The 24,765-nt window shown below is 35.7% G+C and overlaps 1 protein-coding gene across 5 annotated transcripts in view; it reads left to right on the forward strand.

Moving 5' to 3' along the window:
- Positions 1–24,765, forward strand: part of LOC113082501 (integrin alpha-L-like) — a 39,741-nt gene that overhangs the window by 9,302 nt on the left and 5,674 nt on the right. For 2 of the 5 annotated variants that reach the window (XR_003282704.1, XM_026254129.1), the window contains exons 8-24: positions 8,081–8,231; positions 8,626–8,761; positions 8,868–8,941; positions 12,053–12,182; positions 12,267–12,409; positions 12,778–12,924; positions 13,121–13,315; positions 16,435–16,565; positions 18,542–18,690; positions 18,763–18,929; positions 19,004–19,129; positions 19,270–19,340; positions 19,475–19,616; positions 20,377–20,472; positions 22,242–22,324; positions 24,187–24,267; positions 24,465–24,693. Coding sequence is in view for 2 of the 5 variants with exons in the window: in XM_026254129.1 (XP_026109914.1) it covers positions 8,081–8,231; positions 8,626–8,761; positions 8,868–8,941; positions 12,053–12,182; positions 12,267–12,409; positions 12,778–12,924; positions 13,121–13,315; positions 16,435–16,565; positions 18,542–18,690; positions 18,763–18,929; positions 19,004–19,129; positions 19,270–19,340; positions 19,475–19,616; positions 20,377–20,472; positions 22,242–22,324; positions 24,187–24,267; positions 24,465–24,693 (2,251 nt within the window). In the remaining 3 variants the exon portion in view is untranslated. The remainder of the gene's footprint in view (positions 1–8,080; positions 8,232–8,625; positions 8,762–8,867; positions 8,942–12,052; positions 12,183–12,266; positions 12,410–12,777; positions 12,925–13,120; positions 13,316–16,434; positions 16,566–18,541; positions 18,691–18,762; positions 18,930–19,003; positions 19,130–19,269; positions 19,341–19,474; positions 19,617–20,376; positions 20,473–22,241; positions 22,325–24,186; positions 24,268–24,464; positions 24,694–24,765) is intronic. The other 3 variants (XR_003282705.1, XR_003282706.1, XM_026254130.1) reach the window with 3 other exon arrangements.

The raw sequence follows: 24,765 nt of genomic DNA on the forward strand, positions 1-24,765 counted from the left end.
ATTGAGTGATGATTGGCCATTATTGACGGGACCTGATGTTAACATGCAGAATCAACAAAGATGAAAATCACTATTTTAATGGTGTCACCATTATAGTGGTCAGTGTTTGCTTTAGTTGGGCTCCTGACCCCTAAAATGTTAAAGTCAGATTTTTATTGGCTATTATAACGGAGTTATAAAACTGATGGACAAGCAAAGAATAGTGTTATTCCTGAATTACTGAGTTAAAGTTACATTGTTGATTATTGCAGCCCTACGATTCTTCAACAAAGTATTTTCAGCATTTTAAATACAATCTGATGAATTTCTTTTAAATTATTTGCTCAAAAAACTTTAAAAATAGTCTTTTAGTTAGAAAATGCAAACATCAATAATCAACCTGTGTATCTCAACAATGGTGAAAATCCAAAAAGCATGTTGCAGTGTATTCTGGGCGCCACCTATCAAAATTCATCCATGACTCCCATGATGCATTGCGGCATGAATAAATTCTAAGCTGAATTGTTTCAGTAATTTCCTTTATTCTCACTAATCTATTTTTGTTTTTTATGTTACTTTTAGTAGTTTGTTTTCTAATGTTTAGAGTTGTTCTGTTTTTCTGAATATCCTGTTTGTAACCGTTGTTGAGATTCCTACACTAATCTTTGATGTATGTGTGTGCCTAAAACAAGTTTTTTTTATTATCAGAACAACTTTCAAGAAATCCTTTTAATTAGCGGGTACTGTACAATCACAGGGTTGTTATATCAATGAAGTCAATCAAATCTGTTTAGGCTTTAATTGAGTTTGGTGATTCAGGTCAAATGCCCATGTTTTGATTTTTTTTTTCTTGTCTGTTTGTTACAATTCAGTTGTAACAGCCAAATCTGACTTTAAAAATGTAAGGGTCAAGAGCCCAACTAAACCAAACACTGACCACTATAATGGTGACATAAACATACTGATTTTCATCTTCGTTGATTCTGCATGTTAACATCAGGTCTCGTCAATAATGGCCAATCATCCCTCAATTAATCACTTAATTATCTAATTAACTTTAACTCAGCTTCAGTGTTAATTTAACACTCCTATTTTAACACTTTCACACTCTTGAGTGTCGTCTCACATGTACTCCCAACAGAGTTAATTTCACTCAGATTTTTTTGTTGTGTGGTGGGTCTAAAATATAAAAGTAATGAAAAGCCTCAAGTTGGCCTGAAAGCCCGGCCCAAGGGGCATAAAAAGGTCAAGGTGAAATGCAGGGATCTAGACAAACCTAAAAATGTATTTCATCCTAAAAATAAATTTCATCCTAACAATAAACAGCTTTTCAAATTTTTATACACAGAGTTTTACACTGTCAATCACTTATGACTATTTTAGTCTTTCAAAGGACAAAATGGGTAGAAAAACAGTAATATTATACATAAATTACATAAAATGCAGACCAGGAGCGAGGCCCTGTGCGGTCGCACACTGGGCACAGCCCTTGTAATGTTACTGTGTATATATATATATATATATATATATTATATATATATATATATATATATATATATATATGTATATATATATATGTATATATATATATATATATATATATATATATATATATATTAGTGGTGGGCCGTTATCGGCATTAACCTGCTGCGTTAACGCGAGACTCTTATCGGGCGATTTAAAAAAATATCACGTTAATCTATTCTCAAAGTTAGGTTGGGAGCTGGGTCTTTACTAAGCAAGCTATGATGACTTTCACCTTGATATTTTATATAACTGACTCGCTGAGGACAGCCTAAAAAGATGCTCAGGACAGTTGACGGGCCACTGCTGCCCATCGTCACGAAAGCTTATCTTTCTCACGTGTTGTTAAGCCGTACCGCTTGTCGATTTAAACATTAAAGCATCCAAACACAAGACACGGAAAAGCTGAACAGAGTAGCGCGTGCCGTTAGGTGCGCACGAGAGAGAGAGAGAGAGAGAGAGAGAGAGAGAGAGCGAGAGAGAGAGCCGCGTATCACTGACAGCGACACTGAACCGAGCTCTCTTCTGCGAAGTTCACCTCGAAGTTCCTCCTGCACCCGAACGAACGAAAGCAAATCGCAGTTTGAACAAACAAAAAGATGTGAAAGAGCCCGATTCAACACCGCTGTGTTTAGGTGTTCAGGGCTCGCGCAGAGAAAGGCGTCTCAAAACACTTGAACAGAGAATTTGATTATTTTTGCTGTTCTGCTGAAAAATACATACAAAATATGTCAAAATATCCACCTTGGAAATTATGCTCGAAAAAACTGTCAGTTATTACTTAAGTGTAAGTAAACAGTTGAGGAAAAAAATGTGATGTGTATTATATTGGATGTGTTCATCGTCTCTTAAAGTGACCGCGCCTAATTTAGCTACTGGCTGCTGTAATGTTAATCTAAGAAAATGAAAATCACTCACTGCTCTTGACTGAATTTCTTTGTAGTTTTAACAGTCAAACCAAAAATTATTCAGACACCAGGTATAATTTTTGATATATATAGCAAAACTGTAATAATGTGAGAAATGTTGAAGGTGTCTGAATAAATGTAGCTTTGATTGTATATTTCATTTTTACATTGAAGACTATCCAGTGCTATTATTTGGTTTCTGTACCTTGACACCTACAAACTTGAAAAAAAAACGTAAACATTGGTGTGAAACAGGAGTAATGTTGTTTGCACCTTGTGCAATGTGGAATTAGTTTACAGCTTTTTCAAGCAGTTTGTGATGCATTTTGGAAACAGGAGATGAGCCCCTTTTCTAATGCACCACCTAGCTTGATAAACCCCTTCTCAAAGACTTACTGTTTGTCAATTTTATATGGGTAACACACATATTCTGAATGCCTTCGGCAGAATTCGAATGAGACATTTTAATCTAGATTAATCTAGATTAATTTCAAGATCACAGTGAGATTAATCTAGATTAAAAAAATTAATCTATGCCCACCTCTAATATATATATATATATATATATATATATATATATATATATATATATATATATATACACATTTTCATATGCATGAAAAATATCCAGCGAAGCATCGAAACGCGAGAATGATTCTAATCATTTTATTAGTCTACATTCAGTGTAAATGGCAATTGATAACGGACAGTGTTTTTCTGGCGCGTATTTTACAGTGCAACCTTCTTTCTCTGCATGATTTTGTCTATTAATATACATTCAGAATTATCACAAATTCAAGAGACTGGGGCAGAAAATGTGTATATTTATACCACTTCATATAGTTAATCAGTTTCACATGAAGAGTCCGTTTTTTTCTCTCCAAAAATGACCATGATTATAAATGTAGATTTAAGATTTAGTTCAATAAACTTTAAGTTTATTAAGACTAATGTTGCCTGTTTTTGCACTATTTCAACAACATAAATAATTCCAAACAAAGCCACAGCCACTGATCTATAATAGAGATCAGTGACCACAGGGCTATTTTGCGTCTCTGAGCAACATGACAGTGTTCAGTGTTTTGAATCAAACATTTAAATGATAAATTAATTTTAATTTCACATTTAAAGAACCTTTTTATTATTTAAATAATTTGAAAAAAACTCGGGAATGGCGTGAACGAAGTAGTGAAGATGAAGTAAACAATCGAATTAGGGTGTCAGAGGACTTCAGTGCTCGTGTGCGTGAGATACGGAGAAAGTTGGTTAACTACATGCAAACTCTACGACAAACTCAACCAAACACACGGATGTCACTTCGTTTCGACAAATTATTTGTGGACGGTAAAATGTTAACTTATGACACAGAGTCGGAGTCCGTGATTGAAATTGAAACGAATAAAGAAAGACCATCTGAAACTTTCGTAAGGTAGGATGACGGCCTCGGCCCAAATGAACTCACTGTATTGGCATGGAATGTTCACGGGTTAAAGACAAAGGTCAATAACAGTGAGTTATTGGACACTCTGAATGGAAACTCTGTCATATGTTTGAGTGAAGTCTGGTCACAAGATGAGACTGAGTTTTGCAACTTACTGACTGATTATACATGTTTTCGTCTCGTGCATAAGCGAGTGTCAACATTTGGTCGTAATATTGGAGGTATTTGTGTATATGTACATGATTCTATTGTGAAATATCTCTATAGGATTTGTGTACAAGCAACTGACTGTGTAGTTCTATATTCTGACAAAGAGAGTGGGTTATTCGAAGATAACACTGTCCTTATTTTCACTTATATTTTCCCAGAGGGATCTAGCTCATATAGAAAGAGAGAAGAGAAAAATGGTATTGTTTCCTTGGAAAATGAAATCTTAAATGTGCTAGATCAATTTGGAGAAGATGTAAAACTTATCATCGCAGGGGATTTTAATGCTAGAACAGGTAATGAATGTGATTACATTGAGTGTGATGACTCTGAATATATAGCCTGTGGCAGTTATTACACTAATGATTATTTTGAATGGCACAGAAAATCAAAAGATAAGGTGATTAATACGTTTGGTCGCTGTCTTTTAGATATGTGCCGCAATCTAAATATTCATTTAGTTAATGGAAGAGTTGGTAAAGATATTGATGGAGAATTCACATTTATATCAGCTGCAGGATGCAGTGTGATCGATTATTTTATTATCTCTAGTGATCTCTTTACACATGTTAAGGATTTTGAAATCTTACACGTGGATATTTCTGATCATTTCCCATTACTGTATACTATGAGGATAAATAGCATTGAATCAAGAATAAAAACGAAGATAGATGGTAATGTAAAACCCTGGATAAGATTTAAATGGGGAATAGATAGTGAAAGGGAGTTTGTACAAAGGTTATCTTATCTATTTAATAATAATTTTATATGTGAGTTTGGGAAAGCAGTGGAAGAAAACACTAAAATAGCAACTAAAATCCTGACAGATTGTCTACATGAGGCAGGAAAATTTTTGATTAAAAAATCTACACTTAAAAGGAACCAACCACAATGGTGGGACGAAGATTGTTCATGCCAGAAATATGCTAAATATACTGCACTAAATCTCTTTAGAAGAATAAGTAATGAGAGAAATCTGAAGAGTTATATTGTTGAGAGAAGTATATTTAAAAAATTATGTGATAGAAAGAAAAAACAGTACAATTACAATACCTTAGGTAATATGTTGCAGGGTGACATGAAAACACAACAATTGTGGAAGAAAATTAAGAGCTTTAGAGGGGCCAGCAAACAATCTAATAACATTGAACACTTTAAGTGGTTAGAATATTTTATGCAGTTGTTATCGGAGTCAAAATGTAACTTAGATGTTGAATTTGAAATCTTTGTTACAGACTGTGTAAACAATCATGATACTACAGTTTTTAATCGAGATGAAATTTTGGACAGTAATATTATGTATAATGAGGTCTTTAAAGCTATTATGTCAATGAGTAATGGAAAAGCCCCTGGACCGGATGGTATTATAATTGAAATGATAAAAGTAGCTCTACATACGCTATGTCCCATAATGCTTTCTTTATATAACAAAATATTAGAAACAGGAGATTTCCCAGAGTCCTGGTGTGAAGCTGTGATTTGTCCTCTATATAAGAATGGTGATAAAAATGATGTGGAGAACTATAGAGGAATCTCACTGCTTAACGTACTAGGTAAAATTTTTACAAAGATCCTGAATACGAGGTTAGTGCACTATGCAGAAATGAATAATATACTCTTTGAAGAACAAGCAGGATACAGGTCTGGTTATTCCACAATAGATAATATTTTTATTTTACAGTCAATGGTTCAGAAATATATTACAAAGCAAAAAGGAAAGATGTATTGTATATTTATTGATTTTCTAAAGCTTTCGATAGTGTTCAACATACTCTTTTGTATTTTATTCTCATTAAGAATGGTATTGGTGGGAAAGTATTTAATGTATTAAAATCTATGTATTCCAAACTTAAGTCATGTGTGAAAGGAAATGAAGGTTTAACAGAATATTTTGATTGTACCATTGGGGTGAGACAGGGTTGCACGGTGAGCCCTTTTTTGTTTGTTCTTTTTCTAAATGAATACATAACAATGCTAAAGAAAAATTGTAAAGGTATTCAGATTGAAATGATGACAGAAGTGCAAACATTGTTGTATGCTGATGATATGGCCACTGTAGCAGATACAATTGGAGGGTTACAGAGACAGATTGAACAGTTGGAAAAATTCTGTAAGTTCTATGGTATGAGAGTGAACTTGAGTAAAACAAAAATTATGGTCTTTAGAAGAGGGGGACATTTGAACAAAAATGAAAAATGGTATTTTGCTGAAGAACAGATAGAAGTAGTTAATTGTTACAAGTATCTTGGTATGTGGTTTACACCAAAATTGTCATGGTGGAAAACCCGTCAGCATTTAGCAAGCCAAGGCAAGAAAGCAATGTTTTCCTTGCTAAAGTTTATCCGTAAACAAAAAATTAGCTACACGCAAGCTCTGTTTTTGTTTGATCGCATGGTTGCACCTATACTGTATTATGGTTGTGAAATATGGGGCTTCGAACCAGTTGAATGTATTGAGAATGTTCAAGTGTCTTTTTGTAAAAAACTTTTGTGTGTCAGCACAAGTGTAAGTAATGTAGCGGTTTTGGGTGACCTGGGAAGATTTGCATTGTCGACCTCCTATATGAAAAGATGTATTATGTATTGGATAAAATTAGTGTCAATGCCTGATCATCGCTATCCAAGAAAATGCTACAATATGCTTTTAGAATTAGATAAAGTAGGTAGAAAAACTTGGGTTACGAATATTAGAGTATTATTGAATTTTTATGGCTTTTTAGCTACTTGGGAGGCTCAAAGTGTAGGTGATATAAGAACATTTACAGCTGTTCTAAATCAAAGATTGAAAGAAAAAGCACATGAGGCATGGTATGCATCAGTTTTAGAAAATAACAAACTAAACATATACTCACAATGCAAGTCTTTGTTAATACAAGAGAGCTACATTACGTCTGTGTATAATAGGCAACTGGTACGATCATTATTCTTGTTCAGATGTTCAAGCCATCAGTTAGCTATAGAAACGGGTAGATGGAGTAATACACCAGTTGCAGAAAGAATCTGTCATTATTGTAATTTAACAAATATTTCTGTGATTGAAGATGAGATGCACTTTTTGTATGTTTGTCCTTTGTATAGAGATTTACGCAAGAAATATTTTAGTGAACTTGTCCTTGTGGGTGATGTCTGCAAAGATGTGCCAAGTATTTGTGATTCTGAGAATGCATGGCGGTTAGCACTGTATATATATCAAGGAACGAAAAAGAGATTATCTGCCATGTCATGACATTTGTGGAACTATGGGCCGAGAGGCCATATATTCCTGAAATAAATGAAACTTGAAACTTGAAACTTAGAACTATACATTGTTAATGTGAATATTAAGATTATATTGTATTGTACAGTATTGTATCTTCTGCCATAAAGATAAAGATTGATATTTTGTTAAAGAATAAGCACTTTGTTTAAAAAAAAAAAAAATCTATTATGTGTTTTAATTACTTTTTGTATGTTGTATGTGTATATACTGTATGTAAAACAAAATAATCTTTTAGAAGGGCCTCATCTTTTAATTTTGCCTGTGGCCCCACTTCATCTTGGTTCGCCTTTGATTGTACGTCCAACGTCAAGCCAACTCTATGCCTGTTTTTTTACTGTCTTTCGTTTTGTTTTCTCTGCTCCCGATTGCAGATGGCTTTTCATGGCCATAAATGTCCATCCATCAATTATGATCATTTGCATTCAGTCCTAAACATGAAGTGCGAGCAGTCGTGAGCGTGGATGTGTGAAAGGCGGCTGTTTTTTTTTGTTTGTTTTTTTTTGAGCAATTGGGATGGTCCCCTATTAGTTGGTGCCCTACACAAACTGCGTACTCTGCGTGTAGAGAGCGGCAGTCCTGGGGGAGTTCTCTGGGTTCAGGCTGAATTCTGAGCTCAGACAGCATGCCAAATATATGATTTGCTCAGTGAGGTTATATGCAATTGTGAAGTGTGAACATAATGCCCTAGAAACATCAGAAGCAAATTGACAATGAGGCTGAAATCTGTTCATATGTCATGATTTATGATTTATTATGTCATCAGAAAGAATCTGCTGAATAGAGTGTCGTCTGGAGCCGATCCCAACGCTCAGAAAGCTCTGGTGATCATCACAGATGGAGACCCCACTGATAACGATGATGATAATGTCCTCAAGAAATGTGATGAGCAGAATATCCTCCGTTACATCATCGGGGTGCGTTTCTTTGTCCTTTTATGTCTTTTTTCAGCTAGTTCAGTTTACTGGTCAGAGTCACTGTAAGTCAGTCATTGGTTGTTTGAATTGTTATCAGAAAAACACTGTGACTCTGAGAAACTTCCACAATATATATATATATATATATATATATATATATTAATACAGAAAGGACACACTTCAGCTTTAAGTGAGATATACAACATGTTGTATTTTATCACAGATTTGATTACTATCCACCACTGACTGTATGTCACATTATTGAGTGGAAAACACTTTTATGTCATCAGGTGTATCAACATTAATAAATGTTTCAGATATCAAGCTTTTTTGAGTTCACATTTTTATTAAAAGTGTTTTTTCACAGTCAGATGTAATGACTACTGTTTTTCAGGTTGGAAACGTTGATTTAACTGGACTCACTCAGCTGGCATCAGAACCAAAAATGAGCAACACCTTCTACATTAAAGACTACAGTGGACTCGAAGGACTTCTTGAAAACCTGCATAAAAAGATCTACAATATTGAAGGTAAAATATACATGTAGAGAAAATGGACCCTAAATAGAAGTTTTAAATAGAAGTAGCAGATGAAGAACCCACAGATGAATGTAAGAGTTTTCCTTCTGTGTTTCAGGGTCAAAGAATGCTCAAGGCAGAGACAGACAGAGAGAGTTATCACAGAGTGGATTCAGTGTCGTCTACCAGCAGGTGAGAGATAAGAATGATATAAAGTAACAAATAATATATATATATTTTTTTATAAGGAGCAATAAGTTTCATTCAATAAAACCAATTTTGACAATCCACAAAATAAACAGATCAGTTCTGAACATCACAAAACATGCTACTAAAATTTAAAACAAAAGCAAAAATACCAGCACATAAGAATTCAATAAAATAAGTGAACAATTCAGGGGCATAATTTAGTCATGCCGCAATGCATGCTGGGAGTCAGGAATGAGTTTTATCCTGTGCTGGTACCCAGCATGCATTGCATCATGAACCTTTTGATTGTCACCATTGTTGAGATTCATATGCTGATTGTTGATGTCTCTCTTTGAGTGTTGCGGACATTAAAGTTACTGACACTATAGTTCAAACCTAAATTGTTCTTATATCCACATGTTCTGGTTATCACATTACTGTTTAATCTTGTAGAATTGAAGAAATAAAAAGTAAAATTCTGTCATACTTCAACACTAAATTATTCTAGATTCAATCTAACAAATCATGGCTGACAGAACAAGCCATAATCACTTGACCATCCAAATAAATATTGCTGTAACAAATATAGCAATTACACAAAACTTAAAGTTCAAAAGTCAAGGGACAGGATCCCAGCTAAAGCAAACACTGATCTCTACAATATTAACATCAAATGAAACTGTAAAACATCATCATCTAAATCTCTGTAATTCTCTGTATGAACAAGCAATATGAAATATCTAAACAAGCAATCAACTTTACTATATTTAAAAAAGGGGAATCGCAATTTCAAAAGATCAGGGCCCGTATTCATAAAGATTCTAAGAATCCTCTCAGAAAACTCTTAATTTAGCTTAAAAACTTTTACGTAGGAGTCTTAGCTTAAGAGCGATTCGGGACCGATCTGAAAGGAACTCTGAGTAAGGAAAAGACAAAAACTTTCATCTTAGTGAGGAGGCGGGGTTGACCCCGTTGCTATGTATGACACAATCTTTTGAAGACTGTGATTGGTTGGTTGTCCAAGAAGGAAAAAAATAGTGATTTTAAGTATAGGGTCTATTCTAATTCTCACTTTGAATTTACATACGTAATTTATCCTATTTGACCGTTCTCTCTCTCTCACACACACACACATTATTTGTGTGTATATAAATCCTTTTTTTATTTACCATGCTTGTAATTTCCTATAAGGTATTTGATTGACTTAGAATGATAAAAATTGTTCCACTCTTTCCATTTACAGTGATTGCTGTCCTATTTAAGTGGCGGTTTGAATGTTGGTTTTAATGTATCAAACATGGAATCAAAACCAAGAAGGGTGAGAAAGCCAAACTGGACAGAGGAACAGTGTTTACCCAGTTAGTGGATGAACACAAGGCCATTCTTAAAGGAAAATTTGGGCCGGGTGTGACAGCAAGGGACAAGAAGCAGACATGGGAGCGAGCGTATAGAACAAACTATTAACGGTTCATTCCCCCTGCTTTTGTGCACCTATAAGCCTGCAATATTCATAAATGCAGTTTTTTGAGCCTGCAAGGTGGGAATGACCAGTGAAACGAAATGAACTGCAACACAATAAGATGTTCTGAAGGTGCTGTAATTGTGTGATCACTCTGCTTACAGAAGGTTGTGACAGACCCAAATCATCACTATTGCATTGTTGCATTTTCCCAGTTGCCAAATATCATAATGTAGTGATTACTTTAATTTCTGGCGCTATGGCATTTCTGCGCTGTGTCGGAGATGTTAGCACGTCTCTAATAAGATCAGTCACAAACATGATCCCTGCACGATCTAGGCAAGGCAAGGCAAGTTTATTTATATAGCACATTTCGTACACAATGGTAATGCAAAGTGCTTTACATAAAAGAATGTAAAATAATCATGAAAAAAAATAATATCAAAAATAAAACAAGCAATTTTAAAACTTTTAAAATGATTAAAACATTTACTTAAAATTAATTTAAAAACAGTTAGAAAATGTGATAGACACTATCTAATCTATAGTGTCTTATTAACTCCCTCTCATCCATTGTCTGCAACACATTTCTTCTGCCTCTTCGTCTTTCTGCCATTTTCTCCTCTGCTAAAGAAACTCTTAAGCCTCTTAAAAGTCCTTGTCTGTGCTCCTAACAAGTTTGACTTTAAGACCTCTTTTAAGGGTTAAGATGCTTTCTGAATTACTTTTTTCTTTACTAGGATTTTTTCTTTAATTTTAAGAGTAAACGCCCACATTTCTAAGAATTTTCTTAGAATTTTGTCTCTAGGAGCTACTTTTTGCATTAAGATTCTTTATGAATACGGGCCCTGGGCCCTTATTCACAAAACATTTTTTCTTACCACTAAGAGTTCTACTAAATAGCAGTAAAAGTTTTTAGCTAAGAGTTTTTTCTTAAAATCTTTTACTAAGGAATAGAGAGAGGTCTTAAGCTAAGAGAGAGGGCGGGGTTGACCTCGTTGCTATGGATTATTACTAATTATGCACACAGTGATTGGCTGATAGTCTCTGTCAGAGATTTATTCATAGAAATATAGAGTGCAATATTATGTTGCCATATTCAAATAAAATAATTTATTGTTACACTAGTGCTTTCTGTTTTTGGTTTAAGAGATGAAGTCTGCGACAGTGACTCATCTCTGCACATCAACAGAGTTTTGAAGTGACACACTCAATTTCACAGAGTCCGAGTCGGCAGAAAGCACATTATGTTTACTTTAATTATTTTACAAAAGAGCAACATTTTGTTGCTATTCTGAGTGCACACCAATAAACGTAGATTCTTTACAGATACAAAAGTTTACTGTTATCTGTATGATATATCTTAATGTTTTACAGTTTTAGGAGCTAGTTTTAGCACTAAAACACTTTGTGAGATACTCTTAGAGCAAAAATTAAGGAGTCCTAAATTTGGGACTGACACCCACAATTTTTAAGATTTTCTCCTAAATCAGCAAGTTATGAACTACTTGTAGTCTTGAGATGTTTTGTGAATACGGATCCTGATTGGGAAATCCCTCTTAGTGACTGTCTCTCAGCTGACAGGAAGAGTGTTTTTATCATTCTCCGTTATTGTGTGTAATATGTCAGTGCTGAGACTGCAGTGTTTGTTTCAGGACTCTGTGATCGTGGGTTCGGTCGGAGTGAATGACTGGCGTGGAGCTCTGTATGAAGTGACAGGATCAGGATCTGAATTCAGACAGACAGAGATCATCGATCCAGCTGTAAATAAAGATTCGTACATGGGTATTTTGGAGTTTTTGTTTGTTCTTGTGTGATGTGAAGTGTGTGTGTGTGTGTGTGTGTTGTAATGATGCTGATGGTGTTCAGGTTACTCTACTGTGCTGGGAATGAGACGCGGCGTCTCTCTTCTGTTCTCTGGAGCACCACGGGCCGAACACAGGGGTCTGGTGACCCTCTTCACCAAGACTGAAAGCACATGGACAGTGATGAGAAACATCAACGGAGAACAAGTCAGTGAAAACCCCTCAGACACAATATTATCTCTCTCCACCGGTGAGATCAGGGGCTCCCAAACCTAAAGTACACTGAGACGATCAGCAGACCCTTCAACAACACACACTCATTCTCATACTCACAAAAACACTCACACACACACGGGATGTTGTATTTCACCAAAGACACAAACAAGCAAACAAACAATTTTAACTTCTAATTTTACTTCTATAAAGTCCTCTTCAGTTTCTAGCCAGTATAATGTGAGGTTTTTTTTGTGTAGCAGAAGAACATGTTGTTTTCAAATTTCTTCTATAAAAATCAGGCTATAAAAGCATGTGCTAGAATGCAGTTTCTATTCATTTTGATTGATTTCCGGCGTCAGATTGGCTCATATTTCGGAGCGTCTCTGAGTGTGTTGGATGTGGACTCTGATGGAGACTCCGATTTCCTGCTGGTCGGAGCTCCATTATTTTACCAGTCTCAACCAAGGGCTGAAGGGAGGCTATATGTCTACACTTTATCAGAACAGGTACGCACAGATTCATGACTATTATTACGATCTTCATGAACAAGCTTCTGCCAGTAACTGGAAGGCTGCTAGTCATCACGATTGTGTTACTCCATTGGGATTGCTGTTGTTATAGGTTCCTATGATGTGAAAGTTGTGGAAATTGTTCTGGTGCTGATCATGTGCTGATGAAGAAATATGCTGTTCTCTTTTTCAGAACTATTTTCAGAAGACACTGAATGTGAGCCGGTCAAGCACAGGTAGATTTGCTGCATCCGTGGCTTCACTAAAGGACCTGAATGGAGACAGTCTGTCAGATGTGGCAGTCGGGGCGCCGCTGGAGAATGAAGGAGTTGTCTACATCTACCTGGGTGATGGGACACATGGCATAAACACTGAATACATTCCTCAGGTGAGAGTTTGCTGTGCTTCCATCAATCCCAAATGCTGTGTTTGTGCTTACGTTTAACCCAGAAACTTTCAAGCTGAAAGTTCACAGTGGATTTTTTAGGCAATTTTTCACTACCAGTTGTAAATAACAATTAATAACCACCCTGAGTACAAGAGATGATAAGTGTGACTCAGACACACCTGTTCATTTAAAGCCCAAAGTATATTTCAGTTCTGATGTGAATTCTTAGTGCATTCATCAAGTCAAATCACCTTCATTTGAATATAACCTTTTACAATATAGATTGTTTCAAAGCAGCCTGACCAAGATAAACAGAATAAAAAGCAGTAATGGAAGCTATGGTGAAAGTTAAGATTCTGCTGTAGAGCAGCTCTAAAAAGACAATTGTATATTTTTTCAGATCAGGTTGGTTCAGTGTATGTTCAGTTCAGATCATTAACAGTGTAAAATTCATACATTTTAAATGAATTCAGCTGTTGGGAACTCAGAAGCAAAGACCAGGAGACTCTTCGGTAATCTTCAGCAGAATTCTTTATTGAGAAGCTCTGCATGGCACTGTAGTCATCAAAAGTCTCCCTAAAGCAGTGATACTTTGGAGAGTTTATACATGTCAAGTGGGAGGTATCCATACAGTAGAGGTGGAGACAATTGAATCAAAGCATGCACATTTTATACAGGGAACAGCCTGATACTGGCCATTTTCCCATCTTTGATCTTATCAGCATAACAGTGTCATTTAAATACAGAGGTGCCTGACCATATCGCTGATAACTTCACATTGTCATAGAAACAAAAGGCACAGCTGTGTTCTTGAGTTTAAAAAGCAAAATAGCAAGGAATGGCACAAAGACAAAAGGTCATTATCTGAGACACCTGGGCATTGATCCTTTTTTTTTTACCTCAAAATGTACCACAAAATGTTTTCACTTTATATGCTATTACATTGGAACACAGCAAAATCTCCAGTTTTAATTTAACACTCTGAGTGTGGACTCACATAAACACTGAAGCAGAGTTAAAAGTAACACTGAAGCAGAGTTGAAGTTAATGAGATAATTAAGAAGTTAATTGAGTTATGATTGACCATTATTGAAGACACCTGATGTTAACAGCAGAATCACCAAACGAGAAAATCACAATTTGTGTGTCACCATTATAGTGGTCCACCACTCCTAGGTTCCTAACTGATGACGAAGAATTGACAGAGCAGCCATCAAGTCTTAGTGTTCTAGGTTATTACATGCAGAGTTTTTTTTGGTCCTATAATTAACCCCTCTGTTTTTTTATTTTTTTATTAAGCAGTAAGAAATTGCTCGTCATTCAGTATTTTATATGCATTCCAATAGTTTTCAAATTAGTATTCTTTGCAGAGCTGCAAAGAAATAGAGCGGAGTATCATCAGCATAACAGTGAAAGCTAACACCATGTTTCCTGATGATATCTCCCAAGGGTAACATATAAAGCATGAAGAGTAACGACCCTTGTACTGAGCCTTGAGGTACTCCATACTGCAATTGTGATGGATATGATACATCTTCATCCACTGATACGAATTGATGGTGGTCAAATAAGTATTATTTTTAGTCTATGCAAAATAATGTTGTGGTCAATTGTGTCAAACGCAGCACTAAGATCCAATAAAACTAATAGGGAGATACACCCACGATCAGATGATAAGAGCAGGTCATTTGTAACTCTAAGGAGAGCAGTCTCAGTACTATGATACGGTCTAAATCCTGACTGGAAATCCTCACATATACCATTTTTCTCTAAGAAAGAATATAATTGTGAGGATACCACCTTTTCTAGTATCTTGGACAGAAAAGGGAGATTCGAGATTGGTCTATAATTAACTAGTTCTTTGGGGTCAAGTTGTGTTTTTTGATGAGAGGCTTAATAACAGCCAATATGAAGGTTTTGGGAACATATCCTAATGACGATGAGGAATTAATAATAGTCAGAAGAGGAACTATGACTTCTGGAAGCACCTCTTTTAGGAGCTTAGATGGTATAGGGTCTAACATACATGTTGTAAGTTTAGATGATTTAACAAGTTTATACAATTCTTCCTCTCCTATAGTAGAGAATGAGTGGAACTGTTCCTCAGGGGGTCTATAGTGCACTGTCTGATGTGATACTGTAGCTGATGGCTGCATGGTTACAATTTTATCTCTAATAGTATCGATCTTAGAAGTAAAGTAGTTCATAAAGTCATTACTGCTGTAAGGTTGGGAAATGTCAACACTTGTTGATGCTTTATTTTTAGTTAATTTAGCCATTGTATTGAATAAATACATATCCAAAATACAGTCCAAAAGAGATGAAAAGTAATCAGCTCTAGCGGTTTTTAATGTTTTTCTGTGGGATAGGTTACTTTCCCACCTTGATGCCTTGACCCCAGCCTCAGTCCATTCCTTGTGAAGTTCACTCAAATTCTTGAATCGACAATCCTCATGAGGCTGCGATTCTCTCGGTTGGTTGTCCATCTTTTTCTTCCACACTTTTTCCTTCCACTCTACTTTCTGTAAACATGTTTGGATACAGCACTCTGTGAACAGCCAGCTTGTTTGGCAAATTAATGTTTGTGGATTACTCTCCTAGTGAAGGGTGTCAATGATTGTCTTCCCCATGATTGTGTAGCCTAGTGAACCAAACTGAGAGACCATTTTGAAGGCTCATGAAACCATTGCAGGTGTTTTGAGTTGATTAGATGATTATCATGTCATTATATTTTAACTTGTCAAGATAGTGAATTGGTGGTTTTTTGTTTAATTCGAGCCCAGATCATCACAATTAAAAGAACCTAAACTACTTTAGTCTGTGTGCACTGAATTTATTTAATACACGTTTCACAAATTGAGTTGAATTACTGAAATAAATTAACTTTTCCATGACATTCTAGTTTATTTTACATGTCATTCTAATTTTCAGATGCATTTGTGTACTTGTATAAACTGAAGTATAATTTTTGATTAAGTCTGAATGCTCTCTATCTATCTATCTCTCTCTCTCTCTCTCTCTCTCTCTCTCTCTCTCTCTATATATATATATATATATATATATATATATATATATATATATATATATGCGTGTGTGTGTGTGTGTGTGTGTGTGTTTAGCGGATCCCAGCGCGGTCAGTTCTACCTGGTCTGCAGCAGTTTGGACTATCTCTGTCTGGTCAGATGGACATGAACAATGATAATCTTACAGATATCATGATTGGAGCACAAGGAGGGATCGCCCTGCTCAAGTATGTCATTCTTTAGTTTGAAGAATAAATTTAAAGTGCAAAACCTATTGGTTCCAAACTGTGACATTTATCACTATTAACTAGACAAAAAATGTTTGTCAAGACCAGTTTAGGTTACACTTTCTTTTTTCGAAAGTCCAATTTAGATATTCTACTATCTATAAGTAACTTTGTAACTACATGTCAACTAATTCTCATTAATTTTCAAATACATGTCTACTAACTCTCAGAGTAGACTGTTAGGGTAAGTTAAGGGTTCGTGTTAGGGGTAGGTTTAGGATTGGAATAAGTTGACAAAAAATTGACAAAGAAAGTGTTGGAAGATTTTAAGCTGACAGTCTACTAATACTCTACTTACTGTTAGTTGACATGTATTTGCAAAGTTTAAAACAATTGAGTTTATACATTTCTCTTGAATATTTATACGACTAGCAGCGAGTCTACATAAAACAGTATAAATACATAAACTCATAAATTAAACATGATTCTATCTCATATATATATATATATATATATATATATATATATATATACAATAATAAACAGGCTGATGCCTTATAATTACTTCATCATGTAAAAGCAGCTAGTAACAGTTTTCTGCACAGCACTGATCGCACTGTTTTATAACAGCACAAGTACTTTTGCAGAGAAATATCTAACACAAGAGGCCAAAGGTCAAGAGCCCAACTCAAGCAAACGCTGATCTCCATGATGGTGGCATAATTTTAACCAATAAAACATCAGCATCTGATCCTCTGTAACGCACAATAATGGCAGGTGTTCATCACTAATGCACAATCATTTAATTAGTCTCTTAATTATCTCACTGACTTTAACTATTTGATGATATGGGATTTAACTTGAGACTCGTTTGTGACTTGAAAGGAATGACTTGTTTCCTCCTCAGGTGAAATCAGCTGCTGAGTTCATGGGCAGAACAAAAATATGGCAGGACTTTTACTTTCTGACCCCTGGACTTTACACCTCTGTCTGTAATATATCTGCTTGTTTTACACTCTGCTTTTATTGGCCACCAGGTGGTATTGTTAACAAATTAAGTTTTCCAGAAATTAACCCTTTTGTGAACCACTTCATCTTCCCATCACTACTGAAAAGTACATAATGCAGACAATGTGTGGAACGGCTGAAGTAAACTTGATCTTTATCAGTGGCGCACGAGATGCGATGACAACGTATGTGGCATTGCATTATAAGGTTATGTTAGCCTATCCAGTTGAAAACCACTACAAAAAAAAAAGAAAAAAAAGAGAAAATCAATGTGAAGATGATCTTGTTTACATCAAAACTGAAACCAAGCCATTCACACAGAACGCATATTTCGTGCATTTTCTAGAGGAACACCGTTCTCACACAAGAAAGCCGCATGTTTAGAAAGACATGTAAAATTAATAAATTTAATTTCATTTTCTAAAAATATCTCAAGACTTTATATTGTAAAACAAGCCAAGATCCCAACTAAAGCAAACACTGATCACTATAATGGTGACACACAAATTGTGATTTTTCTCGTTTGGTGATTCTGCTTGTTAACATCAGGTGTCTTCAATAATGGACAATCATAACTCAATTAACTTCTTAATTGTCTCATTAACCTCAACTCTGCTTCAGTGTTACTTTTAACGCTGCTTCAGTGTTAATATGAGTCCACACTCAGAGTGTTAAATTAACACTGGAGATTTTGCTGTGTACAGTGTAGACAGCATCACTGATTATAATTGGTTCAACTATATTTTGTCATGCTGCATCACATCTAGTGTAGACATGGTGTATGGGATTTTTCTCAAGACAACCTATTAATAATAATAATATAAATAATAATCAATTTAATTAGCAATTCAGTAGGTTTGCTTTCTTAAGATAACCTAATAAACAAATCGCTTTACCACATCAGTGATCCACTGGATTTGTCTGACTGTCTGGTATAATAAGCCATTTACTCTTTTCTCTCTTCTCAGGGCTCGGCCTGTGATGTCTGTATCTACAGAGCTCAGTTTCAGTCCAAAGGAAATCAGTCTGAACTACTTTGAATGTCCAGGTGTAAACACATTTAATGCATTTAATCTCACGTCATGTTTCACGGTGACCGAGAGAACCAGCAGCACAGGTAACATCACTGAAGTTTCATAGAGTCTCTCTGTCACTTGAAGAATATGTCTTACCCCCTCATGTCTCTCAGGATCTCTGGAGAAGAAGATGAATGTTTCTCTGAATCTGAATGTGGATGTGGTACGAGGAATGAGTCGAGGATTCTTCGATCAGAGCAATGTGTCGTCCAGGACTCTGCAGCAGTTTATCCTGCTGGATTCTGGGTCCTCCTGTTTTAACTTCTCCATCTTCATGCTGGTATGTGTGGTCTATCACAACTTCAGCCAGCCGCAGCAGATTCGGTCCGACAGTGAACATTGTGTTTGTTTTAGCGCTGTGTTGCAGACATAGTCTCTCCTCTGAAGATACAAATGAATTTCTCACAAACTGAGATGTTGTCTGGAAACAAAACTGTGGCTGTTCTTGACGTTCACAGCAGGACGGAGGAGTATGTCGAGGTGAGTCTACAAATATCAGATTTTATTCTGCTATTCAGTGTAAACCAACTCTTAAGTATCTAAGATTCTTCAGCTTTATTGGATAAAGTTTCCATGACATTCAAAAGCTCGTTAAAAGTTTCTCTTTTGGATGTGATCAGGTGCCGTTTCAAAGGAACTGTGATTCAAACAACAGCTGTGTGGCCGATCTGAAGCTGAACTTCAGTTTTACGTGAGAAACAACTGATTTATAAATCATATATGATTTTAATCTGAAACATGATTGTAAATGCTTATATTGGCATTCTTCATCAGGTTTTGGTTGAAATGATGGTTGAAATGTTGAAATGATGGTGTGTTCTGCAGGAACGACTCGTTAGTGATGGTGAATCAAGCTCATTTCACGGTCCTCATTTCACTGTCAAACCCAGGCAATGACTCCTTCAACACCAGCATAGTGCTGCATTACCCAGAAGGCCTCTCGCTCGCTAAATTTGATGCTATTAAGGTACAGTTGTCTGCGTATCAAACTAAAGACTGTCAAAAAGTTCATAAACACCTCCTCAATATTGTTTTAGCTAAACTCCCATTAGATGATACATTTAAGCAGATTTCATTCAGTTTTTTTTTATAATAACTCTGTCGTCAGTTTTCATTTTATTTCCAGTAAAACACTGATCTTAAACAGAGCTGTGTGTCATTCGGAATATGACATAAGAATACATTTTAAATTCAATTTTTGCCTCCTGAATTTGAGCTTTTGTATCAAATAGGAGATTTGCAAAAATGCAAAATTTAAGTTTCAGTGTAAGGAAGTAAAATTAAACTAAACTAAAATAATTAATATGACTATTAACTAGAAAAGTGAATGTTGGATTGAATGTTGTGTTTTAAAGTTCTTTAAAATTCAAAATAGATGGATTGATGCATAGATTTGCTTCAAATGCCACCTATAGAAAATTATTTTAGTTTATATATTTCATCATATTTAAGAAATTAACTTTGGTTAACAAGGTGTGGAAGAACAATTAATTTCCCAGAATGCATCACATTCCTATCATTCTGTCAACTTCCTGTGGGGCATGGCTCTTAACTGAATGGGAGCCAATTGTTCAGTTCTAAATTTTGCCTTACCCTGTTATATAACATATTTACAGATTAATTTCTCTAAATGTCTATGTTAGGATTTAAAATATTAACAGAAATACAAGATCAAATACTTATGAAAATGATTCTCCCAGTGATAAATATGTATGTGTTTTGAACAGAGTCGGACTCGAAGCAGTTGTGGTGATCGGGACAGTGGTGCTACGAACAGAACAACCTGCAGCATTAATCTACCAGTGTACCGCAGCGGCACCACAGTAAGACAGAATCACACACATACAGACACATAGACACATGCACACACACACACACACACATACAGACATACAGACTTACACACACACACATACAGACTTACACACACACACATACAGACATACAGACTTACACACACACACATACAGACATACAGACTTACACACACACCTACACATACAGACATACAGACACAAACACAGACAGACATACAGACACACACACACATACACATACACACACACACACACATTCAGACATACAGACACACACACACACACACATACAGACAAACAGACACAAACAGACAGACAGACACACACTGTCAGAAATAGGGGTACAGTAAGAGTCCATTTCTGTCCCCCAAGGTACAATCTACAATAACGTACCCCTAAGGGCTTATTATTGGACCTTAAGGTACATGTATGTACCTTTTTGAATGTCAAAAAGGTACATATATGTTCCCAAACATTAAAAGGTACATATATGTACCGTTTATTTTAAAGGTTAAGGTACAATTTGTGGAGCCAGCCCTGATTGGTTGCTTGAATCTCAATTTAAAAGAACGTCCGGTTTCTTCTGTTTCTTTCTTATGGCGAATACGAAGTCATAGCACAGTTACGCATGGTTCTTACCAGATTTGGGTATTCCAGGAGCCAAAGAGTAAAAGTCCTGCCATATTTTTGCTCCACCCTTGGAACTCAGCAGATGATTTCACCAGAGGAGGAACCAAGTCATCCAAGTCACAAACAAGTCTTCAGTCAAATCCCAAGTCCTCAAAGAGTAAAAGTTAATGAGATAATTAAATGAAGATGCATTAGTGATGAACACCTGCTGTTTACAATCAACATCACTGAAGTAAAGATAAACACAAAAGCTACAACTGACTTTAAGCACAGCCTTGGATGAAATCAATTGAAAGGGAAAAAAAAACTTTGGCACCATAATTGTGTTGAGTATTTGCTTCAGTTGAGGTCTTGAGCCTTTAAGCAGTTTTTATAAATTCGCTTCTAAACAATTGTATTATAGTCTCATTATGACTATATGTTCTTCATTTGTCACAGTTCTTTTATTCTCCACAACACCACATGCAGAGCTACAGAGAGAGATCTAGCACAACAAGTCAAGGGTCAAGAGCCCAACTAAAGCAAACACTGATCTCTATGATGGTGGCATCATTTTAACCAATAAAACATCTGATCCTCTGTAATTCTCAATAACAGCAGGTGTTATCACTTATGCACAATCATCATTTAATTAGTCACTTCATTATCTCATTAACTTTAACTCTTTGAGGACTTGAGATTTGACTCAAGACTCGTTTGTGATTTGGAAGGAATGACTTGGTTCCTCTGGTAAAATCGGCTGCTGGACTTTTACTCTTTGGCCCTTGGATTTCCCACCTCTGTACAAAACTGGTGTCTTAAGGTGCAAATCACAAGGGTACAAATTTGTACCCTATGCCAAGGGTACAAAAGCTTGAGGGTACAGCCCCAGTGACAAACTATTGCCCCCCTAAAGGTATAATTATGTACTTTATTTTCTGAGAGTGCATACACAGACAGACAGACACACAAAGTATCAAATACTCTTTTATTTGAACAATTGCTAAACAGGTTATACACATGTGAAGCCAGGAATCATTTTGTTCTTCAGACACAGACAATTCATTTAGAATTCAAGGTTTTCATTCTGTCAGTTCAGTTAGTCCCTTGGCATTGTTAACATCTTTCTACTATTTCTACTTTCTATGGACTCTATTGTTTTCTAGACTCAGTTTCTGGCTACTTTCCGTGTGACGAAATGGGAACACGACTGGTCTGACAGGATGGAGATGATGATCACTGCGTACAGGTGAATAAGGCTTAAATGGTGTTTTCATTTGAGCAAAGATTATAACAAATATTGCTGCAAACAGCAATTGCCAGGGTTCCAGCATTTTAAGACCTTTGAGTGATTATAGACATTTCAAGATGAGTTTATGCAAAAAGTCAAACAATAAATAAATAAATAAAATTGCCAAAAAAAAACATTCTTTAATGCTTTATCACTTTTTGACTAATTGGTGGCGTTACTCCCAAATTAATCTGGAGTAGTTCTATAGATTTTAGAACATAACAATTCTTTAAGGTAAATGAAAATTAGCAGCTTGCTTCAATAGTCTGTAGTAATTTACGAAATGACGGTAATGAGAAACAAAAGGTAGAAACTAAAAGTACATACTGTAATTCGAACAAATAGTTTTCAGGGCTACTCCTGAAATTGCAATCAGCAGTGTTTGAAAGGCAAAAGGCTTAAATCAATTTATATTCTGAATGTGTGGTTCACAGTTTTGACAGCAGTGTGTTAGCATTTGATCAAAGTCCTATTAATCCACATTGTTGTGCAGGTTGTGGTTAAAGTCATGGGATAAGTGTGTAGAGTTTGGAAAACTGTGTTCAAGCAATGAAAAACGAGCAAGAGTTTTGTCACATGTACTGCTGCTGTGCAGACTATAGTTAGAGTTCTGCACATGTGACTCCAGTTGTGCCCACTGTCATTTAGCAATCGAAAAAATCTGTATTTAAGAATGGTTAGGTCTATCAAAAAGCTATTCAAAAAACATCTAAAGACTCATCTTTTTCACCAGCACTTTACCAACTAATACTAGCACTTACCTTTTATTTTCTTGTCTACCATATTCTTATAAAAAAAATTAAAAAAAATAAATAAAAACCCTGGCTAAGTGTTCTGTACTAGACTAACTGAGACTTGTCATGGAATATGTATAGTGTTGTTGTTCTCTTGTTGATCTGACTGCTTCTATTATTCTCATTTGTAAGTCGCTTTGGATAAAAGCGTCTGCTAAATGATTAAATGTAAATGTAAATGTGATAACTTTTGTTTTGTAACTTTTTGTATTAATACTAGTGAAAATCAACCATGTTTCCAGGCATGTCTTTTGAGATACACCAATCTCCTCATAAAAAACTATGGCACCTTGGACAAAGACACTGCATGCCTAATTTTAAGTCATTCATACTATTGGGTGTGTAGTTACAGCCATTTTCAAGTTTTTTTTTTTCCTGTTTATAGCACCACCAATCTGTCAAACTCCCCAAATACTGAGCTCATTCATATGTGTTCCAAGTTTGGTGAAGGTACACCATTCCATATTGCCATTTCAGAAAAAGGGTCTCACCCACTTTGAGTGATTTTGTGTCTTGTCCCGACTGACAATGGAACTTCAACTTTGTTTTGAGAACTTTTTTTTTAATAAGACTCCAGATAACTTTTTTGCCTTGTCTGGTTCCGATTGGGTTAAAAACATAAGGATAGTTTACAAAAGTCTGTTTTGTGAAAAGTTCAAAATGGCAGAAAAAGCTTCATGACAAAAATGTTCATCTTGAGTCTGCTACAAATGTCTAGGAGTTATGAGCGTTTTCCATTTTCAATCACTGTAGTGCCCCTATTGGCCGACTGGTTGAGTCTTTGCCAGTCTGTCCTCAAAGTTAGAACTATCATCTGGCCAAGTTGCAAGTCTCTATGCCGTATGGTTTTGTCCGTACAATGTTTTACAGCAGAATAATAATAATTATCCTTACAGTTAGAATAGGGGTTTTGGTGCTTCATGCTTGAACCCCTAATAATTCTTATCCGTGTTGTGAAGGTTAAGAGGAATGACTTAATTGCAGTTCGTGTTCATCTGTTGGTAAATTCTGCATGTTTGTACACAGTGATAACAATGGTAACATGAGTGATCCGGTGGTGAGGAAGAGCGTCCCGGTGCAGTTCTCCGTTGATCTGGAGATCTTTCTGTGAGTCACATTTGTCAGAAACATCTGTCCTTCTTGATCTGCTCTTCACCTCTGAATGATTGAAACTCAAACCTAACACCATGACTACACCTGACGTGAGTGGTGTGTTTGACACGTTCAGTGTAGACATCCTCATGGACATACCTGGTGTAAATATCTAGCTATGTTCATTCTTTTACTAGCTAACTCTCTTGTAGTTTCTATTTTAACAGCCTTATTGATGACAAAAAACAGCACTGCATTGGTTTCATCAGCAGTTACAGACACAGTATGATCAAAGACAATAATATAATAAACAAAAAAATAATAATAAAACTATTACTAATCCATTTGTTACTGTTTGTCAGAGTGGCTGAAGACTCTGTGACGTATCTGAACTTCTCTCTGGAGGACAGAGGTCCAAAACTTCTCAACATCAGCTACAGGGTCAGAGAGTCAAACAAACATCTATAGTTTTCCTCAAATACAGCATTTATTTAATGTTACATTACAATGATC

This window comes from Carassius auratus, unplaced genomic scaffold (assembly GCF_003368295.1).
Source record: "Carassius auratus strain Wakin unplaced genomic scaffold, ASM336829v1 scaf_tig00036401, whole genome shotgun sequence".
In the NCBI taxonomy this organism is placed as follows: domain Eukaryota; kingdom Metazoa; phylum Chordata; class Actinopteri; order Cypriniformes; family Cyprinidae; genus Carassius; species Carassius auratus.